The 23,627-nt window shown below is 34.0% G+C and overlaps 3 protein-coding genes and 1 long non-coding RNA gene across 9 annotated transcripts in view; 2 read left to right on the top strand and 2 right to left on the bottom strand.

Moving 5' to 3' along the window:
* The first annotated feature begins 20 nt into the window (after positions 1–20).
* On the top strand, positions 21–6,191 carry LOC115450685 (isocitrate dehydrogenase [NAD] subunit beta, mitochondrial). 2 transcript variants are annotated; one of them, XM_037439956.1, is made up of 9 exons: positions 21–172; positions 867–950; positions 2,981–3,079; positions 3,425–3,541; positions 3,822–4,029; positions 4,451–4,614; positions 4,931–5,140; positions 5,477–5,613; positions 5,950–6,191. In XM_037439956.1, exons 1-9 carry the CDS (start codon positions 131–133, stop codon positions 6,041–6,043), a joined length of 1,155 nt encoding a protein of 384 aa, XP_037295853.1. In that variant the 5' UTR covers positions 21–130; the 3' UTR covers positions 6,044–6,191. The 2 variants fall into 2 exon arrangements, with proteins under 2 accessions (XP_037295853.1, XP_037295854.1); XM_037439957.1 differs by having other exon boundaries at positions 23–172; positions 867–923.
* Positions 6,187–11,547, bottom strand: LOC115450686. Of its 2 annotated transcripts, none has more exons than XM_037439959.1 (4): positions 11,404–11,547; positions 7,532–7,787; positions 7,105–7,224; positions 6,187–6,619 (listed from the first exon to the last, which is right to left on the bottom strand). In XM_037439959.1, exons 1-4 carry the CDS (start codon positions 11,529–11,531, stop codon positions 6,530–6,532), a joined length of 594 nt encoding a protein of 197 aa, XP_037295856.1. In that variant the 5' UTR covers positions 11,532–11,547; the 3' UTR covers positions 6,187–6,529. The 2 variants fall into 2 exon arrangements, with proteins under 2 accessions (XP_037295856.1, XP_030034617.1); XM_030178757.2 differs by lacking the exon at positions 11,404–11,547 and adding an exon at positions 7,955–8,330.
* On the top strand, positions 8,611–10,088 carry LOC119189668. Its single transcript, XR_005112525.1, has 3 exons — positions 8,611–8,863; positions 9,162–9,411; positions 9,925–10,088. It is a non-coding gene; the product is annotated as an uncharacterized LOC119189668 (long non-coding RNA).
* Positions 11,548–11,616: 69 nt separating the features above from the next.
* The window catches only part of LOC115455094 (ileal sodium/bile acid cotransporter), a 36,722-nt gene continuing 24,711 nt past the window's right edge, over positions 11,617–23,627 (bottom strand). For 3 of the 4 annotated variants that reach the window (XM_037439953.1, XM_037439954.1, XM_037439952.1), the window contains exons 2-11: positions 22,925–23,106; positions 22,571–22,717; positions 21,675–21,808; positions 19,745–19,864; positions 18,286–18,460; positions 17,748–18,010; positions 17,203–17,389; positions 16,763–16,838; positions 15,535–15,542; positions 11,617–13,844 (exon numbers count right to left, since the gene is read on the bottom strand). In XM_037439953.1, the coding sequence (XP_037295850.1) occupies positions 13,717–13,844; positions 15,535–15,542; positions 16,763–16,838; positions 17,203–17,389; positions 17,748–18,010; positions 18,286–18,460; positions 19,745–19,864; positions 21,675–21,808; positions 22,571–22,717; positions 22,925–23,087 (1,401 nt within the window). In that variant the 5' untranslated portion in view covers positions 23,088–23,106 and the 3' untranslated portion in view covers positions 11,617–13,716. The remainder of the gene's footprint in view (positions 13,845–15,534; positions 15,543–16,762; positions 16,839–17,202; positions 17,390–17,747; positions 18,011–18,285; positions 18,461–19,744; positions 19,865–21,674; positions 21,809–22,570; positions 22,718–22,924; positions 23,107–23,627) is intronic. The other variant, XM_037439955.1, reaches the window with a different exon arrangement.

The raw sequence follows: 23,627 nt of genomic DNA, 5'->3' as shown, positions 1-23,627 counted from the left end.
CACAAATTGTCATATTAACTGTTACGTGAAACGAAATCATTGAAGGTTACGTCTTTGCAGAGCAAAGGCGGTCCAAAAATAATTCAAAAGAAAATAACCTTTTAAAAGGTTTTTCGTCTATAAAGTTAAAATGTCTCTTATTAGCAGAAATGTTTTCCGTGCCCTTGTTCAGGTATTGTGTTATAATTATAAATATTTTCTATAAAATCGCATAAATTGTGTTTCGTAACAATGCTACTTAGTAAGACTGTATAGATTTTGTTTTAAAATTGATGTGGTGTCTTTGTTTGTATACCATATCAACCTCTGCATTAATTTGTCAAAACAAAAAACATTATTGCGCATTAAACAATTCCTTTAACAATGATTGCTCTCACGTGATATGACGCGTATATTAAATGTACTTCAAATTCACATATTGATCAAGAACATTATGACAGCTCGTTCGCTCTCAGTAATCATCTTACAATTTCCTTATAAAGTCACGTGATTGTTTTAACAAACAATCCACGCAATTTGTTCAGCATAAAAGAAATGAGCACAAATTCAGTAGACTACTTAGTAGATCATGGAAAAGAAAAAAAAAGAAAAATAATCTTTGTTTAAAGATTTGTTTAATTCTGTATGTTTATTGAAAATAACATTTTGTACCATACAATCCACCTAGGTTTGTATTTCCCTAATGTGGTTTTGGTCAGGTGGATAGTCAGTCACAGAACTAAGCAAAATTGTTTCCATGTTATGTTTTCAAATATTATTTAATTAGAACTTTAATTGCAGTGTGATAAGGGCAGGGGATTGAACAAATTTGTATAAATTAAATGTGATATTTAATAAAACTGTACAACAATGATTATTATTTCCAGGGATCTCAACATGTTGGTAAAGGTGTCCACACAAGTTCGGTAAACTGTGAGAAAAATGTACGTTTTGCACCATTCGGCGCCATGGTGAGAATACTAACTGTCTACTAATAGCAAGTATCCCTGATATACTATGCAGGCTGTGAAGCATACTGTTACAAATATGATTTTCATAATTTATACATAAATTTATAACCAAAACCTATGGTTCAATTGGTGTAAATATATATGAATTGTATCATGTAATGGTAGGTATAGATATATAAATTTTGAATCTGAAGCTTTAGAACCTTTGGTCAAATTATATATTACAACACAGATATTTTTTAGGAATATAATAAAATTGGCTCACAAAGTAAAACCTTTACGGTTTATGAAATTTTCCCAATTATTAAGTTTTAATTTTTATATTATTTTTAAAATCCATTTGAAAAATTACCGAACCTCCAATAATTATATTAAGAGTTTGTTTCATAGCTTGCATTAATATTCAAATGTATTCAAAATTATTTTTTATTGTATGTATATTGTATTATTTGGCACTAAATTTTGAATCAAATTATTTAGAATAAAATTGGATTTGATATAAATTGTTTCAAATGAATTGGCTGTACATAACTGATTGGCACAAATTATTTATTTTTGTTACCAAAAACATTGTTAATTTAATTTATTTGTTCTTGAGTTGTATCAGGGCCTACATGTTGGTCTTCCAATAAGTCCGTAAGCTGTTTTCTTTCAAGTGCATGCTACCTATTTATGTATGCTGTATGTTTTGATGGTCCTTAGCATTATAACCATTCTATTCTTATATTATTTTTGTTGAATTGGATATAAAAAAAATATATATATTTTATATTGTAAATTGCTAATGTATAAATTGGTTTTATTATAATTGTTGGCATATAAAATCAGTCTTTATTTTATGATAGAGAATAAATTCTTATTTCAAAAGATCCTCAAAATTTGATGTGTCGGTGAGAAATTGGCTATATTATTTGTAAAAGTATAATTGAGTTTAAACAAGTTTTACTCATTTCAATACATGGATAACAATGGGTTCATGCAAATAATTTAATCTATTCTGACATATGTGGGAGAAAGATTTAAATGAGTAAAATATGTTTAATACATTGAATATATATACATTGAATAGGATGGTTGATATTTTAACATATCATGGGGGAAACCATAACACATTTAGGTATGAGAGTCATAGCATGCATTGTGTATGTTCAATGCAGCCCTTGTGTTGTCCAAATGCATTGTTTAACTTGTAACTGTGTATATAGGGCTTGCATAGTTGTCATTTTGTTTCATACATATTTTGCAGGTAAGATACGTAAGGTATTTTTGGTATGTGAATATTACTACTGCTGCTTATGTAAAGTCTTATCAACATGTATTTTTTGACACTCAGTGATGAGATTGTTGTTAAGTTCTCCTGTTACAAAGCTGAGATCAAAAGTATATTCTGTTTAACAGGTTGTAATAGTATTGTAATTTGCAGACCCTGGGCAAGTTTTAATTTATGAAAACCCAAAACACAGGACAGTGTAAAACAATATTAAAAAATGTCTTAGATGATACATTATTATTTATGTCTTTATTATTTTATCTATGCACTTGTTTGTAAACATTGCTTTACCTTGATCTTTGTATCTTATATTATTCTTGATGTAGTTATTATATGTAAATAAATGTTATTATATTGTTTCCAAAGTATATTAGTTTAATGATTGGATATTATCTAAGTTGTTTCATATCATCTAATAGTTTATTGTGTATGTTAAGTATTTTTTAATTATTATCTCAATATTGAATAACAATTCAATATTTCAGACATTTATATGGTAAGCAAAATGTTCTATGAGTAGGCAATTTGGCAAGAAGAAATAAACCAAACAGAAAAAGAAATAGAAAAATAATATTCTCTATAATTGTTAGTCTTTATGTTTTTTTTAATTTTATTTTAGAATATGTTAACTATTTTAAAGTTTATGATGTATGTGGTCTATAATTCTTTTTATTTGTTTAGTACATTATGGTATATGGATAATTATACAAGTACAAATACTATCGCATAAGCTATAATATGCACTTTGCATGTGTTTTAGCAACCTAATGCCACAAAGGAGGGTCGTATCAAGTGCACCCTCATCCCTGGAGATGGTGTCGGCCCTGAGTTAGTTTACTCGGTACAAGAAGTATTCAAGGTGAGAATTATTACTACAGCAATGTTATAAGTTAAAAAGTCTACATACAACAAATACGTTTTCATATTAAGAATCTGTACACTTCAATTGTAATCTTGACTTTATTGGTAAATCAGGGGTTGCAATACTCCACTTGGGTGAAGATCCTTTGCTGGAGCAAAAGTGCTACTAATTATGTTTTTTTCTTTCTAAAACAGTACAGTAAAAAAGTACAGGACATTTTATTAGTGTGTCAAATTCCGTCGCAAGTATATTAGTATTAGTATGATAATTATTTTACCAGAACATATAGGTGACATCATTTTAGTCTTATTTAGTTCATTTTATTATTTTTCTAATACAAAGGCGGCCAGCATCCCAGTGGACTTCGAATCATTTTTCTTCTCTGAAGTGAACCCGACGCTCAGCGCGCCGCTGGAGGATGTTGTCAACTCCATCGCCAGAAACAAGATCTGCATTAAGGTAAAAATTCTGAAGTGTATTGTATTGTCAATATACCTCTGTACATATGTAAGGATAAACAATGTTATAAATTGGTACAATTGTGATGCAATAATATAATAATTTAAAGATGGCCATTCTGTTTAAAATTTGTCCATAAATGCTAATAATAATAAATCTTTGAATATTTTATCAGTCCACCTGTTAAAATTGCAGTGGTTCCTTCATAACATATTTTCAGTACAAGCAATTACAGTACTAAATACCTGATCTAGCTCGCCTATTATAATTTTTCCCTCAGGGTATCCTCGCCACGCCTGACTTCTCCCACACCGGCGAGCTTCAGACCCTGAACATGAAGCTGCGTAACGCTCTGGACTTGTACGCGAATGTGGTGCATGTGAAGTCGCTGCCTAATGTGAAGTGCCGCCACCACGACGTGGACTGCATCATCATCAGAGAGCAGACCGAAGGAGAGTACTCCGCGTTGGAGCACGAGTCTGTGCCTGGTAAGGGTTATTGATATGATTTACTGAATAGAGTTTTAAGTAGTTATTTGGTAGTATGGATTACTTGATTGTATTCGATACTGAGATGAAAAGTATCGATAATTTGAATGCGGCTCAATTTTTTTTACGAGAATTCTCAGGTGATTGCTTGGCTCTGCGTTTTAACATTCTTCAAAGGAAAATATTGTAACCGATTTCCGTGTATCCGCTATGCTCAGAAGAAAAGAATAGCTTCCTATATGTCCTTGATATTATCGATGTTAGGGGTCAAAATCTATTTATCGATATAAAAAAAAATCTCTGGGAACTTTTTACTTTGCTGACGATATTGCTAATGTTATATCTATAGCAACAATGATAAGTTAATATCCTATGTTTCCTTATCTAATGAAGACTTGCTAATGCAACTCAAATGTTGCAGGTGTGGTGGAGTGCTTAAAAATCATCACGGCAGCTAAGTCTGAGCGTATCGCGAAGTTCGCGTTCGACTATGCCGTAAAGATGGGCCGTAAGAAGGTCACTGCCGTGCACAAGGCCAACATCATGAAGCTGGGTGATGGTCTGTTCTTGCGAAGCTGTGAGGAGGTTGGTATCTACCAAGTGGCTTAGGTAATTCGGAATGAGATGATGAATCAACACCATAATTTTAAGTGGTTATAGATACTTGCTGTTAACTTTGTTTGACATGTTTATTGTTCATATAGCCATGAGTCAGAAGCCTAAAAAATATATTTTCTCCTCATTGTCTTCTCCTGCTTAAAAATTAGATAAGAAACAAATCAATCTTTTATAGTTGTGCGTGGCATTTAACATTATATAACCAAATAAAATTTAACGAGAGGTCTTTGCGTTTACAATAGATGATTGAAAGAGATATTATATCAGTCAACTTATTTTCCAGATGGCCAAACTTTACCCGCGCATCCAGTTCGAGAAGATGATTGTCGACAACTGCACGATGCAGATGGTGTCGAACCCGAACCAGTTCGACGTGATGGTGACGCCGAACTTGTACGGTAACATCGTGGACAACCTCGCCAGCGGGCTGGTGGGCGGCGCGGGCGTCGTCGCGGGCGCTTCGTATAGTGCCGAGTGCGCTGTGTTCGAACAGGTTAGTTTATAGTAGTCTTTGAATGACCACTGGCCATTTGTTGGTTAAAGAGGGTAGAACGGAAAAAAATGTGCTGCAACTGTTTTGAATTATGAAGCCTAAATTTTATTATCGAGTACCAAGGATCGATGCTCAAAAACTAGATCTCAGATATCGATTCATTCAATCTATTTGTAGTTGTCATAATGGATTTGCTCAATGTATTGTCAATTTATCGAAGATATACAATACTCGCTATTGTACAAGTGAATTGAAATTGTAACTCATATGGCCATGCCATCTATTATACGGCAATAACAACAAATAGCAAAATATTGAAACCTATTTCGTGTCCAGGGTGCTCGTCACATTTTCTCTGGCGCCGTGGGCAAGAACATCGCTAACCCGACCGCCATGCTGCTCTGCTCGGCCAACCTGCTGGCCCACGTCAACCTTCACTCTTACTCGAAGATGATCAAGAACGCTATCAATAAGTTAGTATCGTTTTGAATGCAGCTATGTGATTTTTCAGATGAGGATATTTTAGGGCAGCCCTAGTTGCAATCTCTAGATGGAAGCGACTGACAAAAGTAGTAAGAGAAGAATTGAAATATTCAGCCTTTTGTTACGACGTTTTGGTAAACCAATCAAAATAAGTCTCTTATAACTGTAAAAAAATATCTCAATTTGCACACTTTCGAGATCGATCTAAAAAAAGGGATCATTCATTAAAATCGATAGTGTCAAATTTTCTTTTTAATTATAGCAACGATACTGAAACATAAATTAATATGAAATCGTTAAATAAATGTATTCCCAAACGTTTCCAGGGTCTTGTCAGACGGTAGAGTGAGGACGAAGGACCTTGGCGGCCAGTCCACCACCAAAGACTTCACCCATGCAGTCATCAGCAGCCTCGTTTAGACAAGCCCACCGCGCCTATTATAAGATTTATTTATAAATTATTTTAAAATCGTGATCTGCAAATCATAGGACAATTGTAACACTCAGTATTTATTTTATGTAGTTACCAGTGTAAACTGTAAATACACAATAAAACAATTTAATTGTTGATTACTGTTTTTATTCCGTTTGGCTGTTTGAATTCATTATAAAACATAGTCTCAATGCGTCTAAAACATTTTGTTCAACTTAACCAAACTAAATACTACAATAATTCTGGTTACAATGTAAAATTTTATTGTATTATCTTTTGGTTTATTTATTATACAACCGGTTCGATTTTCGAAGAATTTGATGGTAATTCCACGATTGGTTGCTTTGCACTTCCCAAAATTATTGTTAAGTTACATTTCACACTACCTTAAACATATTATATTACTATATCATTTTTGTGGTATCTCGGTATAGTGGCATTGAGAGACATTCAATATTGAATTCAAATTGGTTTTAAAAGCTGTCCGGCTGCGGTATAGCTCTCGGAGTGGCTAGCTTCTTCACTCTGTCTGATATTACGTATGTTAGGGCTTTGGGCGCCACCTAGAAATAGAAAACGAAATAAATTTGATTACGACTTAAAATTCTTGTAAGCTTACAAAGAAACACACATCACGCATTTATCCCCGAAGGACGCATTTATACAGAGGCGCAACTACAGCACCCACTTTTTGCCAAGCGTGTTCCGTCCCATGATAGATGGTGAATCTATCGCCATATCAGGCACAAATTCCAGACACCGAGCTGATATTGAGTAGAAAATCGCGAATATCACTTTGCCCGATTCCAGGATTCGAACCGAGGAACTCGGAGCGCTACCGTACCGCACATGCAGTACAACTAGGCTACAGAGGCAGTCTTGTAAACTTATGATAATGTTATTAAAAATAACATCTTTATAAATAGATCGAACCAATTTGAAAACATCGTGAATGATCAGAAATCTTAGACATACAGCAGAAAGATTCCAGGAATCGAAAAATGGGTAAAACATAACAAATCAGAAACTATTATTATCAGAATATTACCTTAACTGGATTCCTGTATCCAGTATCTTGAGATAATCTCTTGTAGAGCTTGAACTCCGGGAAGAAACAAATTTGGTTTATCCTCGGTAATAATTCGTCCAATGGCTTAGACTTTCCTCTCTGTTGGAAAAATAAGATATATATGTAAAGATATTTATGTAAAGCTAAGAGATTTTTTTTTAATCTTTTAAACAGCCAAGACAATAACAGTGTCGAGATATAGGAGGGCTTAAATTTTCAAAATGCGATAGCACGTGTCGTTAGGTATAGTAAGTTTTGCTTTTTCTGCTGCCATGCAGAAGAGCGAAATTTTTAAATATTCCAGCTCATCTCCAGTGTTCTCGGTTGTATTACTACAGTTTATGGGCAGCCACGGCATTTATCTACAGCTCACTTATATTTTTTTGCCTTATATGAAATCACTTACTCTTAACGGTGGCGGTTTGAAGTCCCGTTTGGGACCGGCTATTTGGCTAATGTAATCCATATGTTTCTTCCATTCGGATTCAGACCATCCCTTCTTCTTCTTAACTTCCTTAGTGTCTTGTTTTTTAAGATCGATCACACAGTTTGCGAGTTTTGAATAACAGGTGGCGTTGGCTGCTTCAATCATATGATCTATCCGTTCTAAACGATTTTTGCTGAACATGTGTTTATATGCTTTCTTCAAGATTAGAAACCGACTGAAAAACATTTTTTTCAGATAAAGTACTGCCTAACCTGGGGTTTTAACCTAGGACCTCCAGATTTACAGCCCGTATAAGTATAGTGCCACAAGATCAAAATTCAAAGAGCCATGAAACTAAACAGAATAGTTGTTATTCTATAGAAAAACTAAACACTGTCTTACCGTAAATAGGGGTAGGCAGCGTCGTTAACTCTATCACTGATGTGACTATACAGCGCCGACTTCCGTATCCCCCGGGGCGTGTAGGCCGGCATCCCTTCTCCTGTATCTAATATACGTTTTTTCGGAACACTCAGCATGTTTAATCTCTTAGATATTTTGTATGGGTAGTTGGGAGTCGGCGGATCGTACTTGGGCTTACCCATTATGAAAGCTAGCTATTCAGAGAGTTATGCCGGTGGTGGTGGATGGTAAGTCTTGCTGTTTACATATTTGTTTTTGGCTTTATATTTCAGACATATTGGATTGTGCAGTAATTTGGTGGTGTTGATAGTGTTGAAGTGACAGTGACAGTGTTTTGAAAATCGAATGTTTTTAATTTTTATTACTAAGTAGTATCATTGATAAATAACCAAAGAGTATTCCCGTTGACATGCAGAATGAATTAATGGCCCTAAAATTGGGTATTTGACATAGTAAAAAAATAAATAAATTTGGTATTGAAGATTATATAATTTAAGGTGTTAATTAAGAATATTTGACTTAAATTACAAATAAAAATTATTAAATATTTTATTTTCCTAAATGAAAATAAGAGTTTTTGAATCTGTGCATCATTTACAAGAAACGTCTCAAGCGACCAAGACTAGAGAACGTGACGTCACGATGTATTATATGTAATGTCTTGTCATTCCGAAAAAGATTATGGCGCGTTTTATTCGCAGGTTTCATTAATATTTATATGATTAATTCGTGTCCAAGGTGCACTTTACCGAAAAAAAACATGGAAATTGGTTTTATTAAAACTGACTGTGCAAATTTGCCAAAAATGGAGTCTTTTATGATCGCAAATTTCTTTGCCTCAAACCCGGACTTTTGTTCTGCAGAATTTAGGAACGTGGAAACTTTATTGTAAGTACAAAACTATTGTTTTCTGATATTTTGTTCAATTCACAATAGATTACAGTTTGATTTATGTACTTAGCCTTATTTTGTTTTGCTATAAAATAACCTTTGTGTCATGCATGTGATAGGTACATGTTTACTTTGTAGACTATAAATACAAATAATACATTATTATGTTACCAATAAAATCATTACTTATGAAGAATCTTACTCTGGTTAGGTACTTGTTATTTGTGTAAAATCTTTTCAACGAAAAGTTTCTCGTATTATGGCTATCTGTGATGCTTTATTTCTATTTTTACAGATCATCAAGACAGTTGTATGGTGATGATGCTAATTCATATGCTCACTCAAATCCTAAAACATCAATCTGATTACAAAGTGCCCGACATTCTTCAGTTCTCGATGCATTATTAGAGCATCAAGCGTAAGAAAGGAAGTGACTGTGAAACGTTTTTAGCCAAAATTAATGGTGTTTTTACACAAGAAAATATAAATTTTGTGGAAAGTCTGACTCAAGCACAACACAAAATTCAAGCATGGCATGAGTTAAGGTATTATTAATTATTTATAGGTATTTGATTGCATTTAAATGTGATGTTGCCTTTTTAAATGTGATTTGATACTGTTAGGATTGAACTAATAAGATATTTAAAATCAATGTTCTAGAGCAAAATTCCCAACTTGGGGTCTGTGGACATATCTAGAGTCGGCTGATTTCAATGTTAAAGCTATATGAAGTTTCAGGTTGTGCTTAAGAGAAGCATTTTATTGTGATATAAGGAGGTCTGTGGTGATCATCTTTGCTCATTTAGTGGTCCACAGCTAAGAAAGGTTGGAAAATGCTGTCTTAGATTAATATATATTGGAATTATATGTTTCCATTGGAGATGCAATCTCAAAATGTAAATAAGTCTTGTAGCTTTACTAGTCTTTGATGTTTGTGTTCACATTCATATGGGTTGGGCACCCATTCTACAGGGCATCCTAGTGGGGATATAAATGTATATGTGGCCACCAGGCAGTCACTAGTTTAACATTAAAAAAAAAATGAATTTTCTTTTCAGGAATAAAAGCATCAAAAGCAATTGATGTTTCAACATGCAAAACAACTGTTGGATCCTTGGTTGCCTTAATAATGGGAGCTAAAGTACCAGATACTCCAACCATGAAAAGAGGAAAATCATTGGAAGAAGTAGTAAGAAAGGAGTTGGAAAAAAATATGACAAGATTGTAGAATGTGGTTTTATTATCAGCCAAAATTCCCAATGGTAGCTGCATCGCCAGATGGTATTTTAAAGGGTGACACAGTTATTGAAATTAAATGTCCAACAAGCCAAAAAAGTTTTATATTATATATGTAACAACACAATCACAGAAAAGTTTGCAGTCTAAGTTCTTTTGCAAATGTATGTGAGTAATTTAACAAAAGGTTAATTTTGTGTGGCAGATTGGAAATTTCAAAAAAATAATAAAGTCCATGTAATACCAATAGAGTATGATGAGATCAAAGTAAATGATATTTTATCTAAAGTTGTAAAGTTTTGGAAGAATAAAGTTTACAATCTATTGTAAAAACTTATTTTTATAACTAAATATAGGAAAATAAAACATTTTATTCTAAATTTTGTTTCTATTCGTCAAATGTTTTTAATTAGGGAGCCTTGTAAATTAATTAAGGCACATGCAATAACAATGCAATCATCCAAAAACTTAATTAAATTTGTATTGACAACTGAATGCGGTTTTAACATTGAGAACTCCCTTAGACGTCGGATGACTCTTAAATGTGTATCAGTAAACTTGCTATCTCCTTAGTTTTTCGAGCTTCAACTTTGGTTTAATTAGACTTAACTGATACACTTGACGGTCTCACTAAACTACATCCCTTTTGTAATAACAGTTACTCAATATGCTTGAATCCTCTATCAGCTAGTATAATCGCACCAGGTTCCCAATGATCTAAAAAATGCAATTTTCAACCAAACATACATCGCTAATCCTGCCACCATAACCAGGAGAAATGTAGTTAATAATACCATCAGGTTTGCTACTTATAAGGTATTTTATTGTATTGGCCTTTTTATAATCTTGAATAATAAACGAATCTCACGTATTGTTTACATTAAGAGTATTACATCATGACGTCACGCCCCTTATTTGTCACGTGACTTAGCGTTTCAGCGGGAAACACAAAATGTATTTATTAAAACTGTCTTTTTTCTATTAAAATGGCTCTAAATATAAAAAAAACAATTGTTAAGCGTATCTTTAGAGACTCTAGAACATTTTAAAGTACTTTACGAAAATTTGTCAAATACCCAATTAGCCACTCTTGAACAAAGGAACCGAGCATTATTAACATGTTTCTTATTATATATATTTATGTATTTACTTCACAACTATAATATAGAGAATGTTAAGCAGAGGAGAAGATACCTTAGGGCTAGACATGCAGTGCATCCCCCCTTCCAAGTCCACGAGGCTCCCCGAACAGTGACTTGTTTTAAGTCATCACCATGTGAAAACTTACTAAAACAACTTACTTAACAGTTTGTTTCTTTTTTTGCGATCGACCAGGTCCCTCGGAACAGTGAAGGCCGCGACGCGACTGGTGCTGTGCCGCAAGACCAATTTTTTTCCACCCGGGCCCTTGGTTACCTAGCTGGGTCATTGATATTCACATCATATTCCATATCCAGGATCCACACGAAAACACGTAATAATAGACACTTGGGAATTAAATAAAATGCAAACAATACAGTCCATACAAAATGTATTGCAATATTCAAACATAACAGTTTGTTCATAACAAAATACTGATCTCGTTGGTACATTTGTGCGACTGCCTTGACAACTCGCTTCACATCTGTTTCACCTATAAAACCAGTCATGTGAAAAGTTTGTCTGGTAACTAAGTTCTAAGTGAAAATAAAGCAAAAATATGGGCTTCGAACTACGTGCTGTCTCCTTAAAACTAAAAAGGGATTTAATTTAAAATTTAAATTCCTTAAACAGCCATGATAATGATAATGTCGAAATACAGATCTAAATTTTTTCTATATGCGAGACCACGTGACTGTTTAAAAATGTTAGATTTTTCTCTAGCATGGCTCAAATATTTATCTGTAAATATCAAATAGATATAGAATTATCGTAACTTGTATTTAGAAACTTTATTTTAAAAATATAGGTCAATTTCGATATTCATTCTGACATCAAACCTAAAATTTAGAATTCCATAGTTAGTTTCAAATTACATATAGTACTTAAACAAAATTTTAAGCGAATTTAATGAAAAATACAGCAGACAACTCTAGTCAGAAGCCAAGCGTACATTTAAAACAAAATTTATTGAAGATTATTTTCCTATTAAAATCGGTACTTGGACACGCAAGCCTAATTAAAATACACTATGAATAAACCCTTTACCCCAAAATCTATTGCAAAATATAGACAGAACATTTTATAGGTGAAATACAGCCAATGAAATGACATTTTCAAATTTAACAATGACCGGAACAGATTATAAATTTTAAGAGCAACTCGATTTACCACTGCCTCAATTTTGACGAGCAATTAGGCCTATAATTGTATGAAAGAAGTGATTTTTAAACTGATTTCTTGTCAATCAATTTCCTTATCTGTGCCTCTTGTCTTAAGATTTATAATCTGTTCCAGATTTTATGCATACGGTGCCAAAACATATGAAGGCCCGTGCAACAATTTCAACCAATTTCTGTACAAGGTTAGTTATATTTCAATAAATATAAATGATAAAACGTGTGCATATTTTTCTTAAAATCATGCCACGACCTTTTCAACTGTACAGAAAATGTTGGTATCAAATCCAATTTACAAAATTTTTAAGTAGACTCATTTTCAAAGCACCCCTATGATACTCTAAATATAGTAAAAAAGGTTTGTTTAAAAAAATACAAGATCCGACTACAAGTCTACTGACTGTATATGAGTCGTATAATACAAAAAATATAACAGATGCAGTATATGGCGATCCACAGTTGTTTGTAAAATAGAGCTACGGGAGAGTTATTGTCAAAATAAGCGACAGATGTGATTTTTTCCATTCCCCACACCAGGGATGGTGAACCATTGGTACGTGAAATAATTCTGGCACGCTGATAATGGATGATATATGCCACCGAAAATTAGTTGGGATCTAAAAAACCGTCCCAGAAAAGAGGGGCCTGGAGTAGTAGTGACGGCCCTGGATAGCACTTTACAGGCATATTATTGTTTTTTTTTAAATGATAGCATTTTAACCAATAGAAGTTCGCCATCGAGGCTCTAGGGAAAGGAAACTTGTCTCCTTTGTTAGCTGCTTCCCTTTACTAGCTGCGTGATTATAATTGACATATTGATATCGGTACTTAGTTAAAACCTTTATACTTATTGAACATTTTTCCTTAGCAGTTTTAAAGATGGAATTAATTAACTAATATATTGCTCATAAAATGTATTAAAATTTTATAAATAATGCTTATTGTATATTAAAACTTTTATAAATTCATTGGATTTCATTTTCATAGTTAATTGTAGACATGTGATAACAGATCTTGTATAGTATCTCCTTAATATAAACATTGTTAAACAGCATCAGACTTTCGTCATTGTTCTGTGGACTAGGACTCCTGCGCCAAAAATACAAAAAAAAACATTTTAAACGACCAATAAGGGCAATAATTTAGGCCACGCCCCCTTTTTTCGAACATCATTCATAAAATAAGGTCGCAGGATACCTATCTTTAATTATTTTTTGATCGATAATTATATAAAGATTTAGAAAAAAAATATGTAACACTTGTTTGATGCTGTTTACAATTGTCTATGATATCTGTCTAGACGGGACTACTTTGCCCCGTTGACATCAAGGGCTGGGATGACGGAGACTCGCGGCTCGACCGTCTCTGATACGGGGGTGTTGGCTTCTTCGACGATTTTCTCGTGCTTTCCTCTGTTGACAATACTGTAACACACGTATCCTTATTAGTATCGTGGTGTAGAAATTATATGTTTATTATTCGTCTTAGTTACATTTTATAATTTTCGGTCGAAATTGGGAATAAAAACTTTAATTTTTTTTATTAAAAAATTGTTTTGAATAAACATTAGTTTTTTTAAAAAAAAAATAAGTATTATTATAGGGTACACTGACTAGATTAAATAAAAGGATATTAAAGAGAATATTTAACATTAGTGCATGCACAATATTCAAACCGTTTATAACGAAATAGATAAGAAATAAGAACGCATTTTTTTGACACGGGTTTATGGAAGGTGTAATTTTTAATATTAAAAAAAATGGCCAGTGAAAGTCCAGTTAAAAACCGATAATTAATATTTAGAGTTGTCGAATCGATAATCGATAATCATCCACGATATCGATGTCTCGTAAAAATCGATACACTCGAGGTTCATAAAATCGTTGTAAACGGTTTCACAATAATTGTTATTTACAAAGTGGTGTCAGCACGTACATAAAATGTTAGAGAAAAGGAAATGAAAATTGTGTTAGTTTGTTAGTGCATAGAACTATTTCAACTGTACAAAACATTGACTTAAATTAAGTTAGCTAATAATAGCATTAGTTAGCTGAAGTCGGAAAAAATAAGATTGTTGTTAATTTAAAATCGATGAGTCTTTTGTATTTATAGGAAGTACTTTATACTTTGCAAACAAGGGACACATAATGGTTTGTAAGATCACGATGAAGAAAGTTTTAGAAGGATATAGAAAATATATTGAAAATTTAAAAAAGAATAAAGAACGTTATTTGTATTAAATCTTTTTTTTATTAATTCTTGTATGTTAAAGTTGACGAAATATAATATGGATCAATTGTCGTGCAGTCTGGAAAAGAGTTGCTGCACAAATATTTTCTAAACTATAAAAATTGTTAATTATTATTTAATTCAATATAATGAAAAGTTGAATATTCAGTCGTTGTTATTTTCTTATAATAAATAGCATTTAAAAAAATCAAAAAAGAAGGATCCGCATCTCCTGTAAAACACCTATATTTACAAACCATAACCAAAGAAAAAACATCCCAAAGCCAATAAGCATTGAACATAGACTATAAAGTTTGATGAGTCTGATCAAGGAGATTCGTTAAGATATTTTAAGACTACTTCCTTTTCAAACCCAAAACAATATTTTATTACGAAAACCTAAATCACAGTTACTTTAAACAACACATTTGTGTGCGTCGCAACACACAAATTATTAATTAATACATATCTTTGATAAACTTATTTATAGATCGATATGAATTTATTTAGTCCATAATCGAAGGATAACACTATATCTTTTTGTAATTATCAACGATCAATGTAAACTTTTTGATAACAAAAAGTTGTGAGACATTTATCTGGTTCACATTGGGAAAGAGAGACCATTTTCTCGATAGCTGTCGAACCACTGTCAAACAATAACCACTGTCGTCTGTATTTACTTTCTAATGAAATTAATCATTATATATTTTTTCTTCCTAATCTAAACTTTTATTACCTCTCATACGAATCCATAAATTAGTAAAAAGGCGCATATCACATACAAACTAAGTCCTTAACTCCAAATACATGCACGATGATAATATGAATGGAAATCGAAAACCGCCACCGTACCCAATTTATGATAAAAACACTTGGACATACCTCCCGCACTGACCCGACATAACGGTATGCGAATGATGTTGATGACGTAATTATTTTATGAAAAAAATAAAAAAAAAACACATGATTATTTTTTTTCATGATTAGCGTCCTATCTGTTCAAACCATCAGTTACTCTTGGCTTATTTTTTTCCAGAACAAAACAATTAGCGTAGCCACATTGTCCTGATTGAACAAGCTGTCAAAACCAAAAAAAATCTTGCACATGCGAACTGATCAAAACAAAAATTATTACTTTCAGCATAACATGATCATCACTTAGCGCATTATTAAAACAAAATAATATTGTATATGAAACAAAATTTAAGCATAAGCTAATACTTTGAAAACGTTTTTTTTTTCAATGTTATCCCTTGAATTGTAATTAAATAAAGCATCCAAAAATTCATATAGTGTAGGTATATTAACAATCATAATTAATATTATTTAAAGTCTTATGCAATTGTCGGATTCCTTTACTAATCAATTCAGCCTATCATTACACTATCTAGAATTATTGATTGGATTGTATTATTACTTGTCATTATGTAATTCTGTGGTTGATTTTGTTCCAAGCAAGCATGTGATTTTAATTGACTTCATTGTTGCGTTGCCTTTTATAAAGGCCTTGGTAACTCATATTTACGGTTACATTTAAACATAATGGTAAAAAAGTTGTGATACCATTACAACTATTTGTTTCTTTAAGGCATGGCGCCTTATTATTCCACTATTTACATACATAACATCACGCATTTATCCCCGAAGGGGTATGCAGAGGCGCAACTAGGGTACCCACTTTTCGCCAAGTATGTTCCGTCCCATGATGTGATAGGGGGCGAGCCTATCGCCATATCGGGCACAAATTCTAGACTCCGGGCTGATACTGAGCAGAAAAAACCCAAATATCATTTTGCCCGACCCGGGATTCGAACCCAGGACCTCAGAGCGCTATTGTGTTTATTGTATTGTTATTCCACTATTTATAAGTTTTATCGTACAAAGAATAAAGAACAGTTGTTTAAAGATAGTTAAGGCAGACGTCACCTTTGTTTAAGGTATCAAACAAACAAAGTTTTATATAGAATTTGATGTGCCTAACTTCAGACTAGACAATCCAAAACACTTATAGAGTGCCCTATTGGCGACACTGGGATCGTTTCAAACTATCCTTATATCACAGGACAAATTTTTTTTAAAGCACCATAATAAATATAGTATGTACACTCACCAAGCCTTAATTCTTTGGTAGATGTAGATCGCCGTCATCGGCACTGGTGTCATAATAGCGCACGAAACAGGCACCACTGGAATTGCAATCGATTATTTTAGAATTCATAAGAATGTATCGATATTATTCCTCAGACCAGAGGTAGTTGTAATTACAATCGATTCTTTTAATACTTGCACAAATAATCAATTAAGTTCATCGATTTTAGGCACGACGTCTATGAATGATACATCTCCTAAATTCCTATTTTTTTTGAGAAAATGCATTCTAAGAACATTGCACTTGAGATTTATATATTTATTGAAACAGAGGGAAACTTCCTTACTCAAACTTTCCCCCTTTAAATTCGATAATGGACGATTTAATGGCATTGTGGATAAAACTTACTATAATAATTAATGCCTTATGCCCAATAATAGAAGCTAATTCGCGCAGTTTACCTGTTGTAAGATCAGCTTCCGGCTGTCCCAGAGCGTATCTGAGCAGGAAGATAGCGATACCGGTGTTCTGGATGCCGGTCTCGATGGATATGGCGAGCGCGTCAGGGTGCGGCTGCCGGAACAGGATCGCCACCAGGTACCCGGCAAGGTAGCCCAGCCACGGGATACCCATGCCCGTTACTATGATCTAAGAATATATAAACATATTAATGATGAGATTATTTTACGGACTTACACTCAATGATTTCTTATGTTTACGCGAATAAGACATTGAAATTAAACTATTGTTACGGATTTTATCACGGTTTTAATGTTTTAGTTTTCTGCCGACGTTTCGAAGGCTTTGCAGTCTTCGTGATCACGCTGGAGGGGGGAGGGGGGACTGAGTTGTTCACCCGTAAAGTCAAAGTTACAATATCTACCTATATTTTACAATTATAACACTTTTTAAATTTTAGCTGTTAGTCCGATCTACGCAGAATGAGCTCACAGTGTCTTGGACTTTACTTGTTTGTAATTAATTATACTTTTAGTTCAGTACTTACTTGCCACGTAAACAGCTCGAATATGTACAGGTTCGTGACAATGGCGAAGATAATGATGAACAGGAGTAAGGTTGTCGAGAACCCTTTCAGGATGCGGACCATGAAGGTGGCCAATCTTGGCGTCCATTTCTGCATGCCCAACCCTATAGCCAGGGGCACGATGAGACCAATGACGAACGTCGCGATACGAACGTACGGAACCACGATCTTCGCGTCACGGAATACCACTTGACCCAGCGAGAACAACCAGGCGGGCATAAACACTGGAAATAAATGGATACATTTAAATTTTTGGTCTCGTAATACACTCCAAAACGCTCGTTCTTTTTTTACATGGGTGTATTTTTTCTCCATAGTTGGAGAGAGAATGTAATAAAAATAAGGTGTAAAGTATAAGTTGACAGACTACATGAACTCAAAAATGTAACCAAATCATATTGAAATGACTAAGAAAAATTATAATGAAAACATTTTATTTATAAATCGACTTCCAATCTGTCACATCTAAGCCCAAGCAATAAAGATTGAAAAAACTCACGGAAGGACGCCAACGTGGATATCGACGTCATAGCGAGCGACAAGTTAAGATTTCCTCCGAGGATGAAGGTCCAGATGTTAGAGGCGCCACCACCCGGAGCACATCCGGTGAAGAACATGCCGAGACGCATCGCTGGATTGTCCGGGAAGATCAGGAACCCGAGACCGAACGTCATCTGGGGAAAAGTTATTGGAACATGGTGTATATGGGAAGCGTAACGTAAACTGGAAAGTATTTATACTTCAGCTAACATTATTAGGAACAGGCAATAAATCATGGATGCACAGACCGCGGCCCGCGGGCCGCATGCGGCCCGCGGGTCGAATACTGGTGGCCCGCCGACAGCAAAAATAATACTCTCGTACATTCGAAAAATATTGAATTCTATTCCAGCCAGCCAGCTTATTTGGTTCTACCTATATATGTGAACAAACTTTTTCAATACTAAATAATAATAAAACAAAAAATCGAAACCGCCTTGCAAATGAAAGTTTGGAAGCAGTTTTACATGTTGCTACAAGTAAATTTGAGCCAAATATAAATAAAGATTGTAAGCACTATGCAGTGCCACGCTTCAAATTAATAAATTATTTTTCAATTTTAATAAATTATTATCAATTCTTTATTGTCTTTAATTACCTATACTTCAGCCGGCCGGCCCGCCATCAGTTCATGATTTGCCCGAGTGGCCCCTAGCCGTAATAAGTCTGTGCAACCATGCAATAAATAATATTAATTTTTTATATATTTTATTGCCGAGCTCAGCGATTGCTTATTTTTTTTTGTCTAGAATATATTGAATTTGAATATTTGCTAAAAAAAATATGGAACAGTAATTTTTCCATTTTGAGGTTGTGTTCAACTTCGCAAACTTACCCACTAGAGTAAGTATTCGTATAAGTGTATCCGGTGATAGTTTTAACTATAGTTATTATTATGAGGTTCTTTTAACTTACCACATCAGTGATATTATTTTGGAGATAAGTCATACAAATATCTCACTTCCGTGAATACAAAATTAATAATTGATAACACGATTATTATCATTAATGATGAGGAAATTGAAACCGTTAGTATTGCTTCAATGTCTACATAATCGAAGCTCATAATAGCAATACTCAGCGATGCAAATTAATGCAAAATGTACTGTTTTATGAGTGAACACAAGTAATAAAATCAAAATAAACATATTGACGGTATATTCTATTTAAACAACAAATAATTCTATTTATTTGACTAATATTTTTTATTCAAATCCAGGTTTACACTTAGACTCGAGTTCTTATATCATGAGCGTCACTCCGTACACAACCACAAGCTGTCTATATTGACCATACTAAAGTCAGTTTGAATAGATTGCAGTTCAATTCAGTTGAACACAGTGAATGTTCGGAATGCCAAATCTAGTACGGAGTATGTATATATATCGATAAATAAACACCTATTTGTAAATACTTACAAGCGGCATGAATAAGAACTGTCCAGCCATTCCGATGAGCGGACCCACGGGCCTCTTGACCACTTCCAGAACCGTCGGCCAATGCATGGCGCATCCGAAGTTAATGAAGATCAGAGATACCTGGAATTTTCATGAATACCTTAAAAATCATATACTGGCTGGACAATAGGCAACATTATGATTTTGGTATACGCAAATTCTATAGCAGTGATAAATGCGTACTTTTTTATCGGGTTTAAGACCCTATCGGACATAAAGTCACATTCTGGAGAACTCATGTTTGTTTTTTGTTGACAATTGTACTATGTTTATGTTTTAAATACTAAGCTACTAAATGCTAACAAACCAGGGGTTGATTTGAGTTTAATTTCTATTCCTCTCCTTTTAATATGTATGCAAGCATGATTATAGTGGATTTTGACTGCATCGGTGGCGTAGTTGTATTGCACGTCCGGTACAATAGCGCTCTGAGGTCCTGGGTTCGAATCCCGGGTCGGGCAACGTGATATTTGGGTTTTTCTGCTCAGTATCAGCCCGGAGTCTGGAATTTGTGTCCGATATGGTGATAGGCTCGCCCCCTATCACATCATGGGACGGAACATACTTGGCGAAAAGTGGGTGCCCTAGTTGCGCCTCTGCATACCCCTTCGTGGATAAAATGCGTGATGTTATGTATGTATGTATGTATGGAATTCATTATACATCAGTTAAGTCCCAATTTGACAGAGCGAGTGCTACGGCAAATTTCTTGAGCCGAGTCTTGCCTGTCAACGGACAGGAATTGCATCGAAATTGTGTTCAGCGGAGGCAACTATTTATATCTTTTCAAGGTTCACACTTGTGGGATTATTTTCCTATGTTTCCTTTTGTACATTATTCTATATGAAACAGCAAATAGTACGAAAAAGAAGGCTTTGTGTTGAAAATTCTATTAAAATTGGTTAAGAAATGAGACGGTAAATCATATTTCTAATATTTCTATGTGTAAGAATTAGCGCTGCATCTCTTTCATTCGCGCGCATCGTAATTCCTGATGACATCACATGAGCGTATTGCGTCTCTTTTCTTGTTTCTTAACACTTCAAAGGAATTTAAAAAACTTACAATTTGTTGAATTTTTACCAGATATTAATACATTTTCTGTGTTACATTTTATATGAGGTAAATATATGATAGATGTAAAGACAAAAAAAAAGTTTAATACCCTATTGAGGATTTACTCTAATTAGAGTTACAGTAGCTTTATCCTAATCAATTAATCACCTTAAGCCTAATCTTAGTAATAACATTACACTATACATATAAGTGTATCTACTTAGTATCTCACGTGTCAATGTCGTGTGTTAATATCGTGAGAAACGAAAGCGGTATTATAGAGGGGGTAGGACATATCTCACGTACATTTTATCTTTATACGATAAAGTTGGTATTCCTATGTGGAATTAGTCATTAGAATAATTAATATATACATCACTTATCAATACTATGATATTATTTTAATTCCTAATCGCGGTGACCAATGTTGTATTCAGGTGTAAAGCTTGACTTTCCCAATTTTCTCTAATATGTCATCATGTTACAATTTAAACAATAAATGGCACAATAACATAGTTGTGAACATGGTTATGAACGTACTACCATTTGATAAAAGAAACAATGGTAACTGGTAAGATGAAAGCCAGTTATACCAGACCGGACCGGTTACCAAACTTTCAAAAACTTTATATAATCGACTTTACTTAAATAATAATTAAATATTCTTATGTACCTTGACTTATCATAAGTGCAACTATGTTCGCCTATGTGATGAACAAAACATTTTATTTTGTTTTAAAGGAGAATTGATTGACTAAAATTTAACCCAAGACTCAAAGGGGCATCAATAAATTAGTAAGGGACAAGACATAAGTGCATAAAAGTGAGTACTCACAAATGTGGCAACGCTGGTGGTGAAGATGGTGTCGATGACTCTCTGCGGCCGCACGATGATCACCGGCAGGGTGCTGTTGGTGATCGGCAACTGCTGCGAGCCGCGGTGGGCCTGCAACGTCACGTCCGTCCTGCCTAATAGACAAACGCGATGGTCAGTGGGCTAGTAAAACTTATGAACATTTTCTTTGTGTCTCTTATTTTTTTAATTATTTTACGGTCAAAAAGTATTATAAGGATTTATATAAACTTATAGAAAAGTTGATAATACTGTTTTCTTTAGTAAAGAAAGTTTCCTAATGAACAACGGTTTATAAATTAGCAAACACCGTTGTTAATTGTATAATAGTTCGCATGCGTACTAATGGCGATGACGTTATTGTGTCCATCGGTATGTCCTTTTACTTAATTTAAAATAATTTCTCTTTCTAGCTTAATGATATATTTCGCTTTTTGAAGCCTTAAGACTTTAGACACTTTATATGTTAATTTTTAAAACCTACTCGTGTCACTATGCCAAGTTCAACACTTGTTTAAATACAATTTGCTTATTGTGTATACATATTTTTTGATATTAAGAAAATTTTGTTTGTTTTAAAGGTTTTAAATTTTAAAAAGTCAAGACGGAAACAATTTAAACAGGTGCACACAATTTAAATTCCTCTATTTGAGAAGTATGACAATATGTAGTGTTGCAAATTAAACAGATTATAATGAATCATAATTATTCTTCAGTAAAGGCAATAAAATATAATATGACATCTAAAGAATATTTCGACAAAATCTACATGTTAATGAGAAGTAGTAACTAACGCCTTTTAATATTATTTCGAAATGTCTCGCCGGTCGATACAATTATGCCGGCCTCTTCTAAACCGGATAAAAAGGAATACTAACCTAAGAAATTTCCAGTAATTCGTATCCTGCCTCTCCAAGTGCTGTCTTCGCTCCCTGTGTATACAGCTGTAGAGTTGAATTCTGCTTCAGCTATGTGAGTGTTCCTCGTACTCACAGAAAAGACATCGCCTGTTTGCAGATTGGTACCTGACAAAAATATATTTGATTAATAAGTACTTCGGAATATCCATAAAAAACTTGATCAGTTGAATTATTTTGTTAAAGGGCCATTACATATAACGAAAATGTGTATGATTCAGAAAATTCAATACGTTTTAAATATCTTGGGGGAGGTAGTTCTATCTTGTTTGGGAATGTGTCCGCAAAGTTGGCAAAGCAAATAATCAAGTTTACCTTGCACATTCACATCAACGTATTTATACTCCTGCATGTTGATGTCCACGATGCTGGGCACGAAGTTGGCGGTGAGCTCCGGCGCCGCTTGGCATAGCACCCATAAGGGACATATCGCCAGCACGTACAGAATGATCAGGTGAAGGGGCCAGATCGGACACATGTTTGCCCGTTGTTACGTTCTGTAAAGATCGGGAGAAAATTGTTTAGGGCTGAATTATAAGGCTGCTAAACTTTCGTCTCGTAGCTTTTTGCAAACAGGATAGAATGGTGCCAAAGTCCAGTGAGTAAATTTTACTTTTATAGTCTGTATCTGCCTTATCTTGTATAATATTCTCAGATATTAACATTGGTCTTTGGTGATATAGTATATCAACTAGTGCACATAAAATTGCTATCATTGCGCGCAAAAAGCTCGTACATGATCAAATAGTCCATTGAAATGTTACATTTTTTAGGCCTTACCTTGCGTTTTTTAGAGCACGCAATTTTATTTTTTTGAAGTGTAGGGGGGGTCAGTCTAAAGCTAAAACCAAGTTTGTGGGGTCGCCACCCTTGTCCCACGGCCGCCATCTTGAAAATAGGGGTTGAAATGGTTTTACGATGTATCTCTTAAACTATTTATCTGACAAAAAAAATTTATAAACATTTTTTGTTGCAAATTAAATTCTCTACAACTTTGGTTTAGTAACTTTTGTCGTAG

This window comes from Manduca sexta, chromosome 18 (assembly GCF_014839805.1).
Source record: "Manduca sexta isolate Smith_Timp_Sample1 chromosome 18, JHU_Msex_v1.0, whole genome shotgun sequence".
NCBI lineage: Eukaryota > Metazoa > Arthropoda > Insecta > Lepidoptera > Sphingidae > Manduca > Manduca sexta.
The sequence above is the reverse complement of the archived record's forward strand: the minus strand, read 5'-3'. Positions and strand labels throughout refer to the sequence as shown.

Excerpts from the sequence above, each read along its gene's own strand:
- LOC115450685 (XM_037439956.1), top strand. The coding sequence starts at position 131 with ATGTCTCTTATTAGCAGAAATGTTTTCCGTGCCCTTGTTCAG. Across the intron at positions 3,080-3,424 it reads CGGTACAAGAAGTATTCAAG|GCGGCCAGCATCCCAGTGGA; the intron begins GTGAGAATTATT and ends TCTAATACAAAG. Across the intron at positions 4,615-4,930 it reads TCTTGCGAAGCTGTGAGGAG|ATGGCCAAACTTTACCCGCG; the intron begins GTTGGTATCTAC and ends CTTATTTTCCAG.
- LOC115450686 (XM_030178757.2), bottom strand. The coding sequence starts at position 8,157 with ATGGGTAAGCCCAAGTACGATCCGCCGACTCCCAACTACCCATACAAA. Across the intron at positions 7,788-7,954 it reads GCTGCCTACCCCTATTTACG|TCGGTTTCTAATCTTGAAGA; the intron begins GTAAGACAGTGT and ends AATGTTTTTCAG. Across the intron at positions 7,225-7,531 it reads TCAAACCGCCACCGTTAAGA|AGAGGAAAGTCTAAGCCATT; the intron begins GTAAGTGATTTC and ends TTTTTCCAACAG.